At 47.8% G+C, this 22,518-nt stretch overlaps 1 protein-coding gene across 2 annotated transcripts in view; it reads left to right on the top strand.

Annotated features, from left to right (window-relative positions):
- Window positions 1–4,165: 4,165 nt before the first annotated feature.
- The window catches only part of APLP1 (amyloid beta precursor like protein 1), a 61,148-nt gene continuing 42,795 nt past the window's right edge, over window positions 4,166–22,518 (top strand). For both annotated transcript variants that reach the window (XM_075606139.1, XM_075606138.1), the window contains exon 1: window positions 4,166–4,848. In XM_075606139.1, coding sequence (XP_075462254.1) covers window positions 4,780–4,848 — 69 coding nt within the window. In that variant the 5' untranslated portion in view covers window positions 4,166–4,779. The remainder of the gene's footprint in view (window positions 4,849–22,518) is intronic.

Here is a 22,518-nt window from a genome sequence, read left to right as displayed (position 1 = left end):
TGTAAGGTATCTCTCTGGGAGAGGGTGTCAGGTATCTCTGGGACAGGGTGTCAGGTATCTCTCTGGAGAGGGTGTAAGGTATCTCTCTGGGAGAGGGTGTAAGGTATCTCTGGGACAGGGTGTCAGGTATCTCTCTGGGAGAGGGTGTAAGGTATCTTTCTGGGAGAGGGTGTAAGGTATCTCTGGGAGAGGGTGTAAGGTATCTCTCTGGGAGAGGGTGTAAGGTATCTCTCCGGGAGAGGGTGTCAGGTATCTCTCCGGGAGAGGGTGTCAGGTATCTCTCCGGGAGAGGGTGTCAGGTATCTCTCTGGGAGAGGGTGTAAGGTATCTCTCTGGGAGAGGGTGTCAATTATCTCTGGGACAGGGTGTAAGGTATCTCTCTGGGAGAGGGTGTAAGGTATCTCTCTGGGAGAGGGTGTAAGGTATCTCTCCGGGAGAGGGTGTCAGGTATTTCTCCGGGAGAGGGTGTCAGGTATCTCTCCGGGAGAGGGTGTCAGGTATCTCTCCGGGAGAGGGTGTAAGGTATCTCTCTGGGAGAGGGTGTAAGGTATCTCTCTGGGAGAGGGTGTAAAGTATCTCTCTGGGAGAGGGTGTAAGGTATCTCTGTGGGAGAGGGTGTAAGGTATCTCTGGGAGAGGGTGTAAGGTATCTCTGGGAGAGGGTGTAAGGTATCTCTGTGGGAGAGGGTGTAAGAAGGTATCTCTCTGGGAGAGGGTGTAAGGTATCTCTCTGGGAGAGGGTGTAAGGTATCTCTCTGGGAGAGGGTGTAAGGTATCTCTCTGGGAGAGGGTGTAAGGTATCTCTCTGGGAGAGGGTGTAAGGTATCTCCCTGGGAGAGGGTGTAAGGTATCTCTCTGGGAGAAGGTGTAAGGTATCTCTCTGGGAGAGGTTGTAAGGTATCTCTCTGGTAGAGGGTGTAAGGTATCTCTCTGGGAGAGGGTGTAAGGTATCTCTCTGGAAGAGGGTGTAAGGTATCTCTGGGAGATGGTGTAAGGTATCTCTCTGGGAGAGGGTGTAAGGTATCTCTGGGAGATGGTGTAAGGTATCTCTCTGGGAGAGGGTGTAAGGTATCTCTCTGGGAGAGGGTGTAAGGTATCTCTGGGAGATGGTGTAAGGTATCTCTCTGGGAGAGGGTGTAAGGTATCTCTCTGGGAGAGGATGTAAGGTATCTCTGGGAGAAGGTGTAAGGTATCTCTGGGAGAGGGTGTAAGGTATCTCTCTGGGAGAGGGTGTAAGGTATCTCTCTGGGAGAGGGTGTAAGGTATCTCCCTGGCAGAGGGTGTAAGGTATCTCTCTGGGAGAGGGTGTAAGGTATCTCTCTGGGAGAGGGTGTAAGGTATCTCTCTGGGAGAGGGTGTAGGGTATCTCTCTGGGAGAGGGTGTAAGGTATCTCTCTGGGAGAGGGGGTAAGGTATCTCTGGGAGACGGTGTAAGGTATCTCTCTGGGAGAGGGTGTAAGGTATCTCTGGGAGAGGGTGTAAGGTATCTCTCTGGGAGAGGGTGTAAGGTATCTCTCTGGGAGAGGGTGTAAGGTATCTCTGGGAGAGGGTGTAAGGTATCTCTGGGAGAGGATGTAAGGTATCTCTGGGAGAGGGTGTAAGGTATCTCTGGGAGAGGGTGTAAGGTATCTCTGGGAGAGGATGCAAGGTATCTCTGGGAGAAGGTGTAAGGTATCTCTGGGAGAGGGTGTAAGGTATCTCTGGGAGAGGGTGTAAGGTATCTCTCTGGGAGAGGGTGTAAGGTATCTCTCTGGGAGAGGGTGTAAGGTATCTCTCTGGGAGAGGGTGTAAGGTATCTCTCTGGGAGAGGGTGTAAGGTATTTATCACTGATATCTCTCTGGGAGAGGGTGTAAGGTATTTCTCTGGGAGAGGGTGTAAGGTATCTCTCCGGGAGAGGGTGTAGGGTATCTCTCCGGGAAAGGGTGTAAGGTATCTCTCCGGGAGAGGGTGTAAGGTATCTCCCTAGGAGAGAGTTTAAGGTATCTCCCTGGCAGAGGGTGTAAGGTATCTCTGGGAGAGGGTGTAAGGTATCTCTGGGAGAGGTGTAAGAAGGTATCTCTCTGGGAGAGGGTGTAAGATATCTCTCTGGGAGAGGGTGTAAGGTATCTCCCTGGGAGAGGGTGTAAGGTATCTCTCTGGGAGAGGGTGTAAGGTATCTCTCTGGGAGAGGGTGTAAGGTATCTCTCTGGGAGAGGGTGTAAGGTATCTCTCCGGGACAGGGTGTAATGTATCTCCCTGGGAGAGGGTATAAGGTATCTCTCTGGGAGAGGGTGTAAGGTATCTCTCTGGGAGAGGGTGTAAGGTATCTCTCTGGGAGAGAGTGTAAGGTGTCTCTCCGGGAGAGGGTGTAAGGTATCTCTGGGAGAGGGTGTAAGGTATCTCTCTGGGAGAGGGTGTAAGGTATCTCTCTGGGAGAGGGTGTCAGGTATCTCCCTGGGAGAGGGTGTAAGGTATCTCTGGGAGAGGGTGTAAGGTATCTCTCTGGGAGAGGGTGTCAGGTATCTCCCTGGGAGAGGGTGTAAGGTATCTCTGGGAGAGGGTGTAAGGTATCTCTCTGGGAGAGGGTGTAAGGTATCTCTCTGGGAGAGGGTGTAAGGTATCTCTCTGGGAGAGGGTGTAAGGTATCTCTCTGGGAGAGGGTGTAAGGTATCTCTCTGGGAGAGGGTGTAAGGTATCTCTCTGGGAGAGGGTGTAAGGTATCTCTCTGGGAGAGGGTGTAAGGTATCTCTCTGGGAGAGGGTGTCAGGTATCTCCCTGGGAGAGGGTGTAAGGTATCTCTGGGAGAGGGTGTAAGGTATCTCTCTGGGAGAGGGTGTAAGGTATCTCTCCGGGAGAGGGTGTAAGGTATCTCTGCGGGAGAGGTTGTAAGGTATCTCTCCGGGAGAGGGTGTAAGGTATCTCTGCGGGAGAGGGTGTAAGGTATCTCTCTGGGAGAGGGTGTCAGGTATCTCTGGGACAGGGTGTCAGGTATCTCTCTGGAGAGGGTGTAAGGTATCTCTCTGGGAGAGGGTGTAAGGTATCTCTGGGACAGGGTGTCAGGTATCTCTCTGGGAGAGGGTGTAAGGTATCTTTCTGGGAGAGGGTGTAAGGTATCTCTGGGAGAGGGTGTAAGGTATCTCTCTGGGAGAGGGTGTAAGGTATCTCTCCGGGAGAGGGTGTCAGGTATCTCTCCGGGAGAGGGTGTCAGGTATCTCTCCGGGAGAGGGTGTCAGGTATCTCTCTGGGAGAGGGTGTAAGGTATCTCTCTGGGAGAGGGTGTCAATTATCTCTGGGACAGGGTGTAAGGTATCTCTCTGGGAGAGGGTGTAAGGTATCTCTCTGGGAGAGGGTGTAAGGTATCTCTCCGGGAGAGGGTGTCAGGTATTTCTCCGGGAGAGGGTGTCAGGTATCTCTCCGGGAGAGGGTGTCAGGTATCTCTCCGGGAGAGGGTGTAAGGTATCTCTCTGGGAGAGGGTGTAAGGTATCTCTCTGGGAGAGGGTGTAAGGTATCTCTGTGGGAGAGGGTGTAAGGTATCTCTGGGAGAGGGTGTAAGGTATCTCTGGGAGAGGGTGTAAGGTATCTCTGTGGGAGAGGGTGTAAGAAGGTATCTCTCTGGGAGAGGGTGTAAGGTATCTCTCTGGGAGAGGGTGTAAGGTATCTCTCTGGGAGAGGGTGTAAGGTATCTCTCTGGGAGAGGGTGTAAGGTATCTCTCTGGGAGAGGGTGTAAAGTATCTCTCTGGGAGAGGGTGTCAGGTATCTCACTGGGAGAGGGCGCGGCTGTGGGAGGTGTGTGTCACTTGTCTGTGTATATGAGGTTGGGCGCCCTGTATGTCTCATGTCACCCTACTGAGGATGTGGCCTTTTGTGCCCCGCTGACACTAATGTATCAAACTCTGCTAAAGTGGAGCAAGAAACAGCAGCAGATTTGTATTTGATCCTTTTCTTTGATACATTTGGAGCTGTCTTTATGCAGAATTTTCGCCTCCGTTTTGCAGCCGGGATAACTGCACCTCTGGTTGCCCGCAGGTCTGCGTGCTGTCCCTTTGCCTGGTCCCTATGTTGCACATGCAGTCTCTTCCTGGTGAGAGAGAGATCTCCACGGGAGAAGGGAGGGTGGAGAAAGAGAGGGAGGGGAGAATGATAGAGAGACGGATGGGAGGAGAGAGAGAAAGAAGACAGAGGGGAGGAGAGAGAGAGACAGATGAGGAGGGGGGATGGGGTTGGTCTTTGTATAGCAAAACGAGGCTTCAGCAGAGAGACAGAGACAGACATACAGATGCAGATACAGATACTCAACATCTGCGTGACATAAACACAGAGACAGAGACATCCCCAGCATCTGTGAGAGAGACACACACAGACTGTGGCAGAGACATCCCCAGACCAGAGAGACACCCTGATACAGCAGACCAGAGAGACACCCTGATACAGCAGACCAGAGAGACACCCTGATACATCACAGCAGAGAGACACCCTGATACATCACAGCAGAGAGACACCCTGATACAGCAGACCAGAGAGACACCCTGATACATCACAGCAGAGAGACACCCTGATACATCACAGCAGAGAGACACCCGGATACAGCAGACCAGAGAGACACCCTGATACAGCACAACAGAGAGACACCCTGATACAGCACAACAGAGAGACACCGTGATACAGCACAGCAGAGACACCCTGATACAGCACAGCAGAGAGACACCCTGATACAGCACAGCAGAGAGACACTCTGATACAGCAGCATCACTGAGGCAGCCAGACCCAGCACCCACAGGAGAAGAAGAGAGGAGGAAGGATGGGTGCATCCGAGAGGGCAAAACCCGCCCTGCTGTGCATGAGCTGTCTCCTGCTGCTGAGTGTACAGGTGAGGGGGCCTGACTGGAATAGCAGAGGGTGCACAGGGGCAGGAAAAATCCGGGGGGTAGGGCTGTGTGTGCGCAGACATGTCCTGGGGGTGAGACAGAGCTGTAGTGGGTAAAGCTGTATTGGGTGGAGCTCTTTTATTTGAATAGTAGGGGGTGCTGTATAGCAGTGATGAGCTGAAGAGGTAGAGCTGTGTATGTTGGGGACTGCACTGGAATATTAGGGGGTGCTGCATGGCAGATGAGCTGAAGAGGTAGAGCTGTGTATATTGGGGACTGCACTGGAATAGTAGGGGGTGCTGCACTGGCAGTGATGAGCTGAAGAGGTAGAGCTGTGTATGTTGGGGACTGCACTGGAATAGTAGGGGGTGCTGCACTGGCAGTGATGAGCTGAAGAGGTAGAGCTGTGTATGTTGGGGACTGCACTGGAATAGTAGGGGGTGCTGCACTGGCAGTGATGAGCTGAAGAGGTAGAGCTGTGTATGTTGGGGACTGCACTGGAATAGTAGGGGGTGCTGCATGGCAGATGAGCCACAGAGGTAGAGCTGTGTATATTGGGGACTGCACTGGAATAGTAGGGGGTGCTGCATGGCTGGATTGAGGTCATTCATATAACTGTGTGTGCAATAGTTCAGCAATAGACTAGCAGGAGGTTCTGCATAATTAAGGAGCAGAAGCAGTGCTGTATGTATTCAACTGGAATAGCAGAAGGTTCCAGTAATGAGAACATTGGCAGTACTGTGTGAGTGGTGGGTCAGTAGTGGAATGGATGCTGGATGAAAGGATTGAGGTGCGGTGGGAAAACTGAGTTTTTCTGGACTGTTCTGGAAGAGCAAATGGTGCTGTATACAGTAGCAGGACTGAGGTTCTGTGGCAGAACCATATGTGGGTTGTGTACTGCACTGGAATAGCAGAGACTACTGCATAACGTGATTGAGGTCATACTGTAGGCAAAGCTGTGTATGACAGGTTAAGTAATAGAGTCCAGGCAATGTTTGAGGTCACTGGAACAGCTGTGCGGGGTGTCTCAGTAAAGTAATAACGGGATGGTGCATGACGGGAACAGACTTAGGGACATTGATATACCTGCTCTTACCCTATACACTGTACTGGAATAGCAGAGCTTGCTATTCCAAGGCCGGGGTTATAGCTGTAAGTGATGGGTCAATAATAGGATAGCAAAGGATGCTGCATGGCAGAATAGAGGTGGTATGTGGCAGAGTTGTATGTTTGTGTTGGAACCGCAGAAGGTGGTGCAGTGGCAAAGCTGTGTGTGTGTTGTAGACTCTACTGAAATAGCTTGGGGTGCTAGATGGCAGGATTCAGATTAATGGCCTAAAACTGATTGTGTGATGGGCCACTAATGGAATAGTAGGGACTGCTGCGTACCAGGAGTAGGACGCTGTAGCAGAGCTAGTTGTGTGGTGTATGCTGTTCTGGTATAGGAGGGGAAAGATGGCATAGTTGCGTGTGAGGTGGACAGAATACTAAATGGTTCTACATACAGTAGCAGGGCTCAGGTGCAGCGACAGCTGTGACCTGTACTCAAATACTAGGAGATGCTAACATGGCAATGCTGTGTGGTATTTATGGACTATACTGGAATAGTAGGGGCTCTGCAGGGTAGAATGTGGTATTTGTCAGGCCTGTGTAGTGGGCCAACAATAAGGATGCACGGGTTCTGCACGGCAGGAGTGAGGTGCCTGAGATGCTGCATAGCGTGGGTACAAGTGCTTCAGTTTACAGTTACATTGCAAGATAATAGGAGCAATCCCACAGAGCTCGGTACGTGCAAAGAGCTGCAAGCTCAGCGATGGCTGAGAGCAACAGGTGGCTGCATGTTGTGCTGGGAGTAGTCGGAGGCAGATCATAGTAACCTTGCTCCGTCTCCCCCTGGCACTGCCCTCCTCTCTCTGGGGAACACAAGCAGACCTTTCTTACAAAAGAACAAGGGCACTGTGTGTCCCAAGGGATCATGTGATATGCAGACAATGGTTGTAGTGGTGAGGGGTACACAGACAGATACCTTGTTTTGATCCACGTTAACCATTTCTCTATGAGAGGACTGAATACAGAGATTAACTGCTCTATATACACGTTGTATACTGTAAGGATATTGTTGGGAGGACACAAACACACACGTTATATACATTGTAAGGATATTGTTGGGAGGACACAAACACACACGTTATATACATTGTAAGGACATTGTTGGGAGGACACAAACACACACGTTATATACATTGTAAGGATATTGTTGGGAGGTCACAAACACACACGTTATATACATTGTAAGGATATTGTTGGGAGGACACAAACACACACGTTATATACATTGTAAGGACATTGTTGGGAGGACACAAACACACACGTTATATACATTGTAAGGATATTGTTGGGAGGACACAAACACACACGTTATATACATTGTAAGGATATTGTTGGGAGGACACAAACACACACGTTATATACATTGTAAGGACATTGTTGGGAGGACACAAACACACACGTTATATACATTGTAAGGACATTGTTGGGAGGACACAAACACACACGTTATATACATTGTAAGGACATTGTTGGGAGGACACAAACACACACGTTATATACATTGTAAGGACATTGTTGGGAGGACACAAACACACACGTTATATACATTGTAAGGACATTGTTGGGAGGACACAAACACACACGTTATATACATTGTAAGGACATTGTTGGGAGGACACAAACACACACGTTATATACATTGTAAGGATATTGTTGGGAGGTCACAAACACACACGTTATATACATTGTAAGGACATTGTTGGGAGGACACAAACACACACGTTATATACATTGTAAGGATATTGTTGGGAGGACACAAACACACACGTTATATACATTGTAAGGACATTGTTGGGAGGACACAAACACACACGTTATATACATTGTAAGGATATTGTTGGGAGGACACAAACACACACGTTATATACATTGTAAGGATATTGTTGGGAGGACACAAACACACACGTTATATACATTGTAAGGACATTGTTGGGAGGACACAAACACACACGTTATATACATTGTAAGGATATTGTTGGGAGGACACAAACACACACGTTATATACATTGTAAGGATATTGTTGGGAGGACACAAACACACACGTTATATACATTGTAAGGACATTGTTGGGAGGACACAAACACACACGTTATATACATTGTAAGGACATTGTTGGGAGGACACAAACACACACGTTATATACATTGTAAGGATATTGTTGGGAGGTCACAAACACACACGTTATATACATTGTAAGGATATTGTTGGGAGGACACAAACACACACGTTATATACATTGTAAGGACATTGTTGGGAGGACACAAACACACACGTTATATACATTGTAAGGATATTGTTGGGAGGACACAAACACACACGTTATATACATTGTAAGGACATTGTTGGGAGGTCACAAACACACACGTTATATACATTGTAAGGACATTGTTGGGAGGTCACAAACACACACGTTATATACATTGTAAGGACATTGTTGGGAGGACACAAACACACACGTTATATACATTGTAAGGATATTGTCGGGAGGACACAAACACACACGTTATATACATTGTAAGGACATTGTTGGGAGGACACAAACACACACGTTATATACATTGTAAGGATATTGTTGGGAGGACACAAACACACACGTTATATACATTGTAAGGACATTGTTGGGAGGTCACAAACACACACGTTATATACATTGTAAGGACATTGTTGGGAGGACACAAACACACACGTTATATACATTGTAAGGACATTGTTGGGAGGTCACAAACACACACGTTATACACATTGTAAGGATATTGTTGGGAGGACACAAACACACACACGTTATATACATTGTAAGGACATTGTTGGGAGGACACAAACACACACGTTATATACATTGTAAGGATATTGTTGGGAGGACACAAACACACACGTTATACACATTGTAAGGACATTGTTGGGAGGACACAAACACACACGTTATATACATTGTAAGGACATTGTTGGGAGGACACAAACACACACGTTATATACATTGTAAGGACATTGTTGGGAGGTCACAAACATACACACGTTATATACATTGTAAGGACATTGTTGGGAGGTCACAAACACACACGTTATATACATTGTAAGGATATTGTTGGGAGGTCACAAACATACACGTGTTATGTACATCGTAAGGATATTGTTGGGAGGTCACAAACATACACGTGTTATGTACATCGTAAGGATATTGTTGGGATGACGCAAACACACACACATGTTATATACATTGTAAGGACATTGTTGGGATGACACAAACACACGTTATACACATTGTAAGGACATTGTTGGGATGACACAAACACACGTTATACACATTGTAAGGACATTGTTGGGAGGTCACAAACACACACGTTATACACATTGTAAGGACATTGTTGGGATGACACAAACACACGTTATACACATTGTAAGGACATTGTTGGGATGACACAACACACACGTGAGCTTAATTATGAAACCCAAAAACGGCGCAAAAAAACTGCACCAGATTTTATTAGGGAAAAAACATTCCCATTGAAACCAGTTGCATTGTGTTTTTTGATAAATCTGGTGCTGTGTTTTGCACGAGTTTGGTAAATAACCATCATAGTGCCTATAACGTTGCAAAAAGTGGTGTAAAAACGGCGTTCAATTGAAGAAAAATGAAAAGAAATGCTATTGAAAGCGAAGGGAGTCTCGTTGTCTGTGATAAACCTGGTGCCGTTTTCTGCAGCGGTTTTGCTTCAGTTATGCAGATGGGAGAACTTAACAAACAACCCCACACGCGCACCGTAGGGACTGTGTATTGTGGCAAAAGTGGGGCAGTTCTGGGGCCAAAAGTTGCACCACGCGTAGCAAAGTAAAACATTCTATTGATACATATGGGGCACATTGAATGTATAGGTAGGGTGACCATATTTGTCACAGCAGAACCGGGACAAATGTCACGCATGGGCAATCGGCCACTGCGCGTGCGTGAAGAGGGCCTGCCGGCTGCTCGACTGCGCATGCGTGAACTGCGTTTGCCGGGCGCTCTTGCGCGATCGGAGCTTGCCAGTTGCGTATGCGCTCGAGCAGCCGGTAAGTGCCGAACGCGGTTGCGAGGTCGGCAAACGCACTTCGCGCAGGGGCAGTCGGCGCTTGTCGGCAGGATTGGAAACTGGGCCAGCACTACACCCTATGTATAACGGGACATCTGATCACCCTATGTATATGAATTCCATGGTTTTACATATCAGGACATAATAACAATCATCTATTCCTTAACAGGTCTTAACATTAGGTAGATACAACCTCAGATGAACAACAACACATAACATATTACACCGTGTCATGATTTATTTAACAAAAATAAAGCCAAAATGGCTTACTCTAGTCCTACTTTAATTGGGCAACAGTAGGACAAATAACTTACCATTTTGGAGCAGGGTGCCCAAAGTCATTAACCTCATAGTGTGCTCTATCTGCTAGGACAATAGCATTTAGCTATTATGATATCATTATGCAAGTTGTTACGTTCACTATCTGCACACAGCTCCGTTTGGGAGGACGAAAAATTGCGTTTTTAAATACAGGGGGGGGGGGGTTGCTTTTTGTCCCTCTGGAGCCACCATAGTAGAGTCAGCTGTGTGTTTGGCGCCGAATTACAATGTCTAATGCACTATATTTAAACCCAGTGTGAGGCACACTGCTGTAGGGGCTTGACAAAGGACCGGGAGGTCTGAAACATTGCTCCATTTTTTCCTGTAGTTCACCCCTGATGTTAGATTGATGCATTAAACCTTTTTTACATTGGATATTTACCAGAGAGTGCTGCGGATCTTTTATATATATATATATATATATATATATATATAGATATATATATAGATATATATATATAGATATATATATATATATATATATATATATATATATATATATATATATACATATACAAATGTAAATACAACTGTATGCTCATCTGCATGCATGTCTTAGGCAGTTCTGCAACCCCGCCTTTCACCATTATCACCCAGCACACAGCACTTCCACTGCAGCAAGGGATTCTGGGAAATGACATGCAAATGAGCACACAGTGCCACTTTTTGCTTCAAAAACCATTTTTAACATGGTTCCCTATAGGCTTAAGCTTGCTGCATGGTCACAGCTTTGAGCACAGCCAGGGTTATTATTATTTATTTATTTATAAAATATTTTACCAGGACGTAATACATTGAGAGTTACCTCTCGTTTTCAAGTATGTCCTGGGCATAGAGTAAAACAAATAGTACATGGTTACAAGTACAGTTACATAAATGAACAGGGTATACATTATATACAAGACATTGCATGCACCGTTAAAGAAAATATATATTATGAGCGTATGAAACAGTTACAGACCAGGTTAAAATGTGAGAGCCTTAGATTTGAAAGAACTTAAACTGGTGGTGGATGTGAGAGTCTCTGGTAGGTTGTTCCAGTTTTGGGGTGCATGGTAGGAGAAGGAGGAACGTCCGGATACTTTGTTGAGCCTTGGGACCATGAATAGTCTTTTGGAGTCTGATCTCAGGTGATAAGTGCTGCATGTGGTGGGGGTGAGGAGCTTGTTCAGGTAGCTGGGTAGCTTGCCCAGAAAGTATTTGACGGTGAGACAGGAAAGGTGAACTTTGCGCCTAGACTCGAGTGATGACCAATGTAGTTCTTTGAGCATTTCGCAGTGATGTGTGTTGTAGTTGCATTGGAGAACAAAACGACAAATTGAATTGTAGAGGGTGTCAAGTTTGCTAAGGTGGGTTTGAGGAGCCGAGCCATATACTATGTCTCCATAGTCAATAATTGGCATTAGCATCTGCTGTGCAATACGCTTTCTGACCAGGAGACTTAGGGAGGATTTGTTCCTGTAAAGTACCCTTAGTTTGGCGTAGGTCTTGGTTGTCAGGGTATCAATGTGCATCCCGGTTAAGGTGCATAGCCAGAAAACCCACCCACAGACAGCTGTTTCGACCTTAATGGTCTCATCAGTGTGAAACTTACATGTGAGTATCTGTACTGGTATATACCAGTTTTTAATTGCACTAGGTTATACAAGCATATGCTTTGATATTTTAACCCCTTCTGGGCTTATTTCACATAACACTAGTATGCATTTAGCGTAGGGACCTGCTGAAGAGACTTACCTTGACGTGGTTAGCAGGCTTGGCATTATTTGATCAAAGGATGTATACCAAAAGTCTCCTTTTTTCTTATAGATATTTACACCATACATATATATATATATATATATATATTCCCCATTGATTGCTATCCCTATGGGAGAAGCGCAGGGATTCACTTTCTGTTTTGCACATTTGTATGGCCATTTCCTTCACTAGCTGCATGCTCTTTACATGGAGAAGCGCAGTGATTATATTTGTTTCTCATCAGTGTGAGGTTGATTAACTGGCTATGCAAAGAAGCTAAAGGATGGGGTTTACCATACTGAGTTAAGTTATTGTATTGTATTGTATTGTATGTCTTTATTTATATAGCGCCATTAATGTACATAGCGCTTCACAGCAGTAATACATGTGGTAATCCAATAAATAACAGATAATATAAATAACAGATCATGGGAATAAGTGCTTTAGACATTAAGGAAGAGGAGTCACTGCTCCGAGGAGCTTACAGTCTAATTGGTAGGTAGGGAGAACGTACAGAGACAGTAGGAGGGAGTTCTGGTAAGTGCATCTGCAGGGGGCCAAGCTTTATGTGCCATGTTTTCAGAATAGCCACAGTCCTATTCATATGCTTCTTTAAGCAAGTGTGTCTTAAGTTATGGTGAGTAAAAAAAGTGACAAAAACTTATATATATATATACATGTAGAGGTATCAGTACCGTGTTAGCCGAGCTTCAATAATCAAAAAATAAATAGATGATACCGTTCTGTGGCTAACGAAATGCTTTCACACTGATACACACTCTTTCATCACTTGCTTTCAGGAACCTTTTGACACCTCCAGCCATAAAACACATCCACACCGGGGGAAGGACCAGCACAGATAACATTCCAATAGACACTGTTTATAGTATAGCTTTTGCTTGCTTCATTCATTGTAACATCGCCGGAAGAAGAGATCAGTGTATCTCGAAAGCTCGCACAAATAAAAGCATTTCGTTAGCCACAGAACGGTATCATCTATTTATTTTTTGATTGTATATATATATATATATATCTCATGTTCTTATACAGCGCTGCTAGTTTTACGTAGCGCTTTACAGAGACATTTTGCAGGCACAAGTCCCTGCCCCGTGGAGCTTACAATCTATGTGTTTGGTGCCTGAGGCACAGGGAGATAAAGTGACTTGCCCAAGTTCACAAGGAGTCGACACCGGGAATTGAACCAGGTTCCCCTGATTCAAACTCAATGCCAGTCAGTGTCTTTACTCTTTGAGATATATATATAATTATATATATAGCAACTGTAAATATTACTGTATGTTCATTTGCATGTCTTAGACAGGTCTGCAACCCTGTCTTTCCCCATTGTCGCCCAGCATACAGCGCTTCCACTGCAGCAAGGGATTCTGGGAAATGACAATGCTGCACTGGAAGCGCTGTATGCTGGGTGATAATGGGGAAAGACAGGGTTGCAGGCCTGTCTAAGACATGCAAATGAACATACAGTAATATTTACAGTTGCTTTATGCTTTTCTGTGGAGGGTTTTTGTCACTTTTTTTACCCACCATAACCTTAATAATACTGATATATATATATAACATACATGTGTATCACACCATAACATTTAAAAACATATAATATTTATCACACCAGGTCTATATAAAATGTGTGTATATATATATATATATATATATATGTATATGTGTATATATGTATCACACCAGGTGTATATATATAGTGTATCACACCAGGTATATATCAAATGTATATCAGACCTCTGAAAATGGTGCGGGTATTACGGCCTTGTTTACACCTCCCGCACCCTGCGGGCCAATAGGAAGCTGTGACATCATCAGGCTCAGCTTCCTATTGGCCCCCGTGACACGGGAGCTTTAAACTTGGCCGCGATACCCGCACTCCCCCCCCCCCCTCTGTATCTCGGGAAGCAGGGGGTCCCCAGAACTGAAATGAATGGGGTTCAGCTCCGAAGACCCCCTGCTTCAACCCTACGTAAAGAAAAACATTTCAGAAAAAATACAAGGCCGATTGGCTCACTCCTGTAGCAGCTCTGTTCTCCGGGAACATTGGAAAGGCACGTCAAGCTTTAGGGGCGTCAGTATCAGGGCAGACATGGGGCAATTGTGGGCTACAAAAGCTGCCCTACAAAGCCAAATCCCAATCAAATCAATGGGGTCTGGTGCACTTTGTTTTACCACAAAATTGCTCCACTTTTGCCTTGATACAATATAGATATATGTAAAGACCCCTTATATCAGGGGTGCGCAAATTGGATGGGGGGGGGGGGGGCATGGCGCTTTCAGAGGCCCCGCGCTTTTCCCCGCAACATTGAGATAAAATGCAGGTGGAGCGCGCGGGGCCTCTGTATGTCTCTTACCTTCTCTCCAGTGGCTTCCGGCGACGCACTGCCATGACAAGGCAGAGTCAAATGACGCCGCGGGGGTCAAATGGAGGTGCGTTGCCATGGCAACGCGATGTCACATGCCATTGTGACGTCAAATGATGCCGCTAATGCCGGAGGAAAGGTAAGGGTGGGGGGGGGAGCGGGCAGGGCGTTTACGCACCCCCTGCCTTATATGATCTGGGAGAATGTCCAGAACGTGTTCAAGCTGTAATCTTTTGCACAAGTGTGGCACTAGTTTTGCAGCTGGCAAAGAACCACAAAGTATATTCCGGGGGATCCGTGTTCTAGAGGCGGCGTTTGTCCAGCTGCCCATTTGTTCATTTTACTCCTGGTAACAAATTCAGCATTAGAAAACAAACACAAAAAGAACTATCCCGAGGTCATATTGTCTGCCTCTAACAGGATTTTTTAATTTTAATTGGCAGAGCCAGGAGTGTATGACCTAGAAAAATACCCTGCTGTGTTTATCATTCATAGGCTTAATATGTAAGAAGTTTGTGGTTCAATGTACCCACCATATGCCCAGTTGCAGGCATGCCAAGGCTCTATATCAGGGGTGCTGAACTCCAGCCCTCAAGCTCCCCCCCTCCCCCCCCCCCAGCAGGTCAGCTTTTCAGGATATCCCTGCTTCAGCATAGGTGGCTCAATCAGAGGCTCAGTCTTTGATTGAGCCACCTGTGCTGAAGCAGGGACTGATTGAGCCACCTGTGCTGATGCAGGTACTGATTGAGCCACCTGTGCGGAAGCAGGAACTGATTGAGCCACCTGTGCTGAAGCAGGGACTGATTGAGCCACCTGTGCTGATGCAGGTAATGATTGAGCCACCTGTGCTGAATCAGAGACTGATTGATCCGCCTGTGTTGAAGCAGGGATATCCTTAAAACCTGTCCTGTTGGGGGGCCTTGAGACCTGGAGTTGAGCACCCTTGTTCTGTATCAGCAAGCTGTCTGCTAGTAGTGAGAGAAACAGAAAAAGGGGGAGTGAGGCGGACGGAAGGGGGAGAACAAGAGGTAGAAAAAGGGGGAGTGAGGCGGACGGAAGGGGGAGAACAAGAGGTAGAAAAAGGGGGAGTGAGGCGGGCGGAAGAGGGAGAACAAGAGATAGAAAAGGGGGAGTGAGGCGGATGGAAGGGGGAGAACAAGAGGTAGAAAAAGGGGGAGTGAGGCGGACGGAAGAGGGAGAACAAGAGATAGAAAAAGGGGGAGTGAGGCGGACGGGAGAGGGAGAACAAGAGGTAGAAAAAGGGGGAGTGAGGCGGACGGAAGAGGGAGAACAAGAGGTAGAAAAAGGGGGAGTGAGGCGGACGGAAGAGGGAGAACAAGAGATAGAAAAAGGGGGAGTGAGGCGGACGGGAGAGGGAGAACAAGAGGTAGAAAAAGGGGGAGTGAGGCGGATGGAAGGGGGAGAACAAGAGGTAGAAAAAGGGGGAGTGAGGCGGATGGAAGGGGGAGAACAAGAGATGGAAAAAAGGGGAGAACAAGAGATGGAAAAAAGGGGAGAACAAGAGATGGAAAAAGGGGGAGTGAGGCGGACGGAAGGGGGAGAACAAGAGATAGAAAAAGGGGGAGTGAGGCGGACGGAAGAGGGAGAACAAGAGATGGAAAAAGGGGGAGTGAGGCGGACGGAAGGGGGAGAACAAGAGGTAGAAAAAGGGGGAGTGAGGCGGACGGAAGAGGGAGAACAAGAGATGGAAAAAGGGGGAGTGAGGCGGACGGAAGAGGGAGAACAAGAGATGGAAAAAGGGGGAGTGAGGCGGGCGGAAGAGGGAGAACAAGAGATAGAAAAAGATGAGACTGTGAAAAGGATGGATAAAAAAAAAGTGAGATGAGTGGGAGACATGGAATAATGACAGGTATGATGGATTCATGAGAGATAGAGTGAAACATGAGGTAGAAAGATAATAGAGGGAAGGAGAGTGAGAAATGAGAGAGGGTGACAAGGTAGATAGATGACGGGTGGAAAGAATGTGGCAAATTGGTTGGAGAGACGAGATGAGGGACAGAACTTAGAGAGCGACGGAGGGATGAAATAGAGAGGCGTAGAAGGAAGGAATAGGAGATGGAAAGATGAGACATGGACAGAGGTAAAGGAGATGTGAGATTCAGGGGGACAGGGCAGGAGGCATGGGAAAAGGAAGGGAAAATTAAAGGGCAAAGGGAGAGATGAGGGGGTGAGGTGGATGGATTAGAGGTAGAGAGAGGGAAAGATGAGGGGGTCAGGTGGATGGATAAGAGGGAGAGAGGGAAAGATGAGGGGTGAGATGGATGGATTAGAGGGAGAGAGAGGGAAAGGTGAGGGGGTCAGATGGATGGATAAGAGGGAGAGAGGGAAAGAGGAGGGGGTGAGATGGATGGCTAAGAGGGAGAGAGAGGGAAAGATGAGGGGTGAGAAGGATGGATAAGAGGGAGAGAGGGAAAGATGAGGGGTGAGATGGATGGATAAGAGGGAGAGCGAGGGATAGATGATAGGGGTGAGATGGATGGATAAGAGGGAGAGAGGGAAAGATGAGTGGGTGAGATGGATGGATAAGAGGGAGAGCGAGGGATAGATGAGGGGGGTGAAATGGATGGATAAGAGGGAGAGGGGGAAAGATGAGGGGGTGAGATGGATGGATAAGAGGGAGAGAGAGGGAAAGATGAGTGGGTGAGATGGATGGATAAGAGGGTGAGCGAGGGAAAGATGAGGGGGTGAGATGGATGGATAAGAGGGAGAGAGGATGAAAGATGAGGGGGGTCAGATGGATGGATAAGAGGGAGAGAGGGAAAGAGGAGGGGGTTAGATGGATGGATAAGAGGGAGAGAGGGAAAGATGAGGGGTGAGATGGATGGATTAGAGGTAGAGAGAGGGAAAGATGAGGGGGTCAGATGGATGGATAAGAGGGAGAGAGGGAAAGATGAGGGGTGAGATGGATAGATTAGAGGGAGAGAGAGGGAAAGATGAGGGGTTCAGATGGATGGATAAGAGGGAGAGAGGGAAAGATGAGGGGGTCAGATGGATGGATAAGAGGGAGAGAGGGAAAGATGAGGGGTGAGATGGATGGATTAGAGGGAGAGAGAGGGAAAGATGAGGGGTTCAGATGGATGGATAAGAGGGAGAGAGGGAAAGATGAGGGGGTCAGATGGATGGATAAGAGGGAGAGAGGGAAAGATGAGGGGTGAGATGGATGGATAAGAGGGAGAGAGAGGGAAAGATGAGGGGGTGAGATGGATGGATAAGAGGGAGAGAAGGAAAGATGAGGGGGTGAGAAGGATGGATAAGAGGGAGAGAGGGAAAGATGAGGGGATGAGATTGATGGATAAGAGGGAGGGGGGAAAGATGAGGGGGTGAGATGGATGGTTAAGAGCGAGAAAGGGGGAAAGGTGAGGGGGTGAGATAGATGGATGGATAAGAGGGGGAGAGGGAAAGATTAGGGGGGTCAGATGGATAAGAGGGAGAGAGGGAATGATGAGGGGTGAGATGGATGGATAAGAGGGAGAGAGGGAAAGATGAGGGGGTGATAAGGATGGATAAGAGGGAGAGAGGATGAAAGATGAGGGGGGTCAGATGGATGGATTAGAGGGAGAGAGGGAAAGATGAGGGGGTTAGATGGATGGATAAGAGGGAGAGAGGGAAAGATGAGGGAGTGAGATGGATGGATTAGAGGGAGAGAGAGGGATAGATATGGGGGGTGAGATGGATGGATAAGAGGGAGAGAGAGAGAGGGACAGATGAGGGGGTGAGATGGATGGATAAGAGGGAGAGAAGGAAAGATGAGGGGGTGAGAAGGATGGATAAGAGGGAGAGAGGGAAAGATGAGGGGGTGAGATTGATGGATAAGAGGGAGGGGGGAAAGATGAGGGGGTGAGATGGATGGTTAAGAGCGAGAAAGGGGGAAAGGTGAGGGGGTGAGATAGATGGATGGATAAGAGGGGGAGAGGGAAAGATGAGGGGGGTCAGATGGATAAGAGGGAGAGAGGGAATGATGAGGGGTGAGATGGATGGATAAGAGGGAGAGAGGGAAAGATGAGGGGGTGATAAGGATGGATAAGAGGGAGAGAGGATGAAAGATGAGGGGGGTCAGATGGATGGATTAGAGGGAGAGAGGGAAAGATGAGGGGGTTAGATGGATGGATAAGAGGGAGAGAGGGAAAGATGAGGGAGTGAGATGGATGGATTAGAGGGAGAGAGAGGGATAGATATGGGGGGTGAGATGGATGGATAAGAGGGAGAGAGAGAGAGGGAAAGATGAGGGGGTTAGATGGATGGATAAGAGGGAGAGCAAGGGAAAGATGAGGGGATGAGATGGATGATAAGAAGGAGAGAGAGGAAAAGATGAGGGCTCAGATAGATAAAAGGGAGAGAGGGAATGATGAGGGGGTGAGATGGATGGATAAGAGGGAGGGAGAGGAAAATATAAGGGGGTTTAGATGGATGGATAAGAGGGAGAAAGGGAAAGATGAGGGGGTGAGATGGATGGATAAGAGGGAGAGGAGGGAAGATGAGGGGGTGAGATGGATGGATAAGATGGAGAGAGAGGGAAAGATGAGGGGTGAGATGGATGGATAAGAGGGAGACAGGGAAAGATGAGGGGGTGAGATGGATGGATAAGAGGGAGAGAGAGGGAAAGATGAGGGGGGTGAGATGGATGGATAAGAGGGAGAGAAGGAAAGATGAGGGGGTGAGAAGGATGGATAAGAGGGAGAGAGGGAAAGATGAGGGGTGAGATGGATGGATAAGAGGGAGACAGGGAAAGATGAGGGGGTGAGATGGATGGATAAGAGGGAGAGAGAGGGAAAGATGAGGGGGGTGAGATGGATGGATAAGAGGGAGAGAGGGAAAGATGAGGGGGTGAGAAGGATGGATAAGATGGAGAGAGGATGAAAGATGAGGGGGGTCAGATGGATGGATTAGAGAGAGAGAGGGAAAGATGAGGGGGTTAGATGGATGGATAAGAGGGAGAGAGGGGGAAATATATGGGGGGTGAGATGGATGGATAAGAGGGAGAGAGAGGGAAAGATGAGGGGGGTGAGATGGATGGATAAGAGGGAGAGAGGGAAAGATGAGGTGGTGAGATGGATGAATAAGAGGGAGAGAGAGGGAAAGATGAGGGGTGAGATGGATGGGTAAGAGGGAGAGAGGGAAAGATGAGGGGGTTAGATGGATGGATTAGAGGGAGAGAGAGGGAAAGATGAGGGGGTGAGATGGATGGATAAGAGGGAGAGGGGAAAAGATGAGGGGGTCAGATGGATGGATGAGGGAGGGAAAGATGAGGGGTGAGATGGATGGATTAGAGGGAGAGAGAGGAAAAGATGAGGGGGTCAGATGGATGGATAAGAGGGAGAGAGAGGGAAAGATGAGGGGGTCAGATGGATGGATAAGAGGGAGAGAGGGAAAGAGGAGGGGGTTAGATGGATGGATAAGAGGGAGAGAGGGAAAGATGAGGGGGTGAGATGGATGGATTAGAGAGAGAGAAAGAAAGATGAGGGGGTGAGAAGGATGGATAAGAGGGAGAGAGGGAAAGATGAGGGGGTGATATGGATGGATAAGAGGGAGAGGGGGAAAGATGAGGGGGTGAGATGGATGGATATGAGCGAGAGAGGGGGAAAGGTGAGGGGGTGAGATGGATGGATAAGAGGGAGAGAGGGAAAGATGAGGGGGGTCAGATGGATAAGAGGGAGAGAGGGAATGATGAGGGGTGAGATGGATGGATAAGAGGGAGAGAGGGAAAGATGAGGGGGTGATAAGGATGGATAAGAGGGAGGGAGGATGAAAGATGAGGGGGTCAGATGGATGGATTAGAGGGAGAGCGGGAAAGATGAGGGGGTTAGATGGATGGATAAGAGGGAGAGAGGGAAAGATGAGGGGGTGAGATGGATGGATAAGAGGGAGAGAGAGGGATAGATATGGGGGGTGAGATGGATGGATAAGAGGGAGAGAGGGAAAGATGAGGGGGTTAGATGGAGGGATAAGAGGGAGAGGGAGAGGTAAAGATGAGGGGGGTGAGATGGATGAATAAGAGGGAGAGAGGGAAAGATGAAGGGGTTAGATGGAGGGATAAGAGGGAGAGAGGGAAAGATGAGGGGTGAGTTGGATGGATAAGAGGGAGAGAGAGGGAAAGATGAGGGGATGAGATGGATGATAAGAAGGAGAGAGGGAAAGATGAGGGGGGCCAGATAGATAAAAGGGAGAGAGGGAATGATGAGGGGGTGAGATGGATGGATAAGAGAGAGGGAGAGGAAAAGATAAGGGGGTTGAGATGGATGGATAAGAGGGAGAGAGAGGGAACTATAAAGGGGGTGAGATGGATGGATAAGAGGGAGAGAGGGAAAGATGAGGTGGTGAGATGGATGAATAAGAGGGAGAGAGAGGGAAAGATGAGGGGTGAGATGGATGGGTAAGAGGGAGAGAGGGAAAGATGAGGGGGTTAGATGGATGGATTAGAGGGAGAGAGAGGGAAAGATGAGGGGGTGAGATGGAGGGATAAGAGGGAGAGAGGGAAAGATGAGAGGGTGAGATGGATGGATAAGAGGGAGACAGGGAAAGATGAGGGGGTGAGATGGATGGATAAGAGGGAGAGAGATGGAAAGATGAGGGGGGTGAGATGGATGGATAAGAGGGAGAGAGGGAAAGATGAGGGGGTGAGATGGATGGATAAGAGGGAGACAGGGAAAGATGAGGGGGTGAGATGGATGGATAAGAGGGAGACAGGGAAAGATGAGGGGGTGAGATGGATGGATAAGAGGGAGACAGGGAAAGATGAGGGGGTGAGATGGATAGATAAGAGGGAGAGAGGGAAAGATGAGGGGGTGAGAAGGATGGATAAGAAGGAGAGAGGATGAAAGATGAGGGGGGTCAGATGGATGGATTAGAGGGAGAGAGAGGGAAAGATGAGGTGGGTCAGATGGATAGATTAGAGGGAGAGGGAGGGAAAGATAAGGGGTTAGATGGATGGATTAGAGGGAGAGAGATGGAAAGATGAGGGGGTTAGATGGATGGATAAGAGGGAGAGAGGGAAAGATGAGGGGGTGAGATGGATGGATAAGAGGGAGAGAGGGAAAGATGAGGGGGGTCAGATGGATAAGAGGGAGAGAGGGAATGATGAGGGGTGAGATGGATGGATAAGAGGGAGAGAGGGAAAGATGAGGGGGTGAGAATGATGGATAAGAGGGGTAGAGGATGAAAGATGAGGGGGGTCAGATGGATGGATTAGAGGGAGAGAGAGGGAAAGATGAGGGGGTTAGATGGATGGATAAGAGGGGGAGAGGGAAAGATGAGGGGGTGAGATGGATGGATAAGAGGGAGAGAGAGGGAAAGATGAGGGGGTGAGATGGATGGATAAGAGGGAGAAAGGGAAAGATATGGGGGGTGATATGGATGGATAAGAGGGAGAGATAGAGGGAAAGATGAGGGGGTGAGATGGATGGATAAGAGGGAGAGAGGGAAAGATGAGGGGGTTAGATGAATGGATAAGAGGGAGAGAGGGAAAGATGAGGGGGTGAGATGGATGGATAAGATGGAGAGAGAGGGAAAGATGAGGGGTGAGATGGATGGATAAGAGGGAGAGAGAGGGGGTGAGATGGATGGATAAGAGGGAGAGAGGGAAAGATGAGGGGTGAGATGGATGGATAAGAGGGAGACAGGGAAAGATGAGGGGGTGAGATGGATGGATAAGAGGGAAAGAGAGGGAAAGATGAAGGGGGGAGATGGATGGATAAGAGGGAGAGAGATGAAGCAGCCTACACATTCTTTTGGGAAAGTGTCGTCATGGCAACAAGAAAGATAGAACATCTCCACTGGGAAGCGTTTCCATAGCAACCCATCTCTGAGAGAGAGAGAGAGAGAGAGAGAGAGAAAGTGTGCAATCCAGAGAAAGACAGGAATACATATACATGTAGAAAAGAGTGTGAGATTTAACAATAGGGAGTGCCAGAGAGAGAGAGTGTGTGAGTGTGTGAGTGTGTGAGAGTGTGTGAGAGTGTGTGAGAGTGTGTGAGAGTGTGTGAGAGTGTGTGAGAGTGTGTGAGAGTGTGTGAGAGAGTGTGAGAGTGTGAG

This window comes from Ascaphus truei, chromosome 6, assembly GCF_040206685.1.
Source record: "Ascaphus truei isolate aAscTru1 chromosome 6, aAscTru1.hap1, whole genome shotgun sequence".
Taxonomy (NCBI): domain Eukaryota; kingdom Metazoa; phylum Chordata; class Amphibia; order Anura; family Ascaphidae; genus Ascaphus; species Ascaphus truei.
The sequence above is the reverse complement of the archived record's forward strand: the minus strand, read 5'-3'. Positions and strand labels throughout refer to the sequence as shown.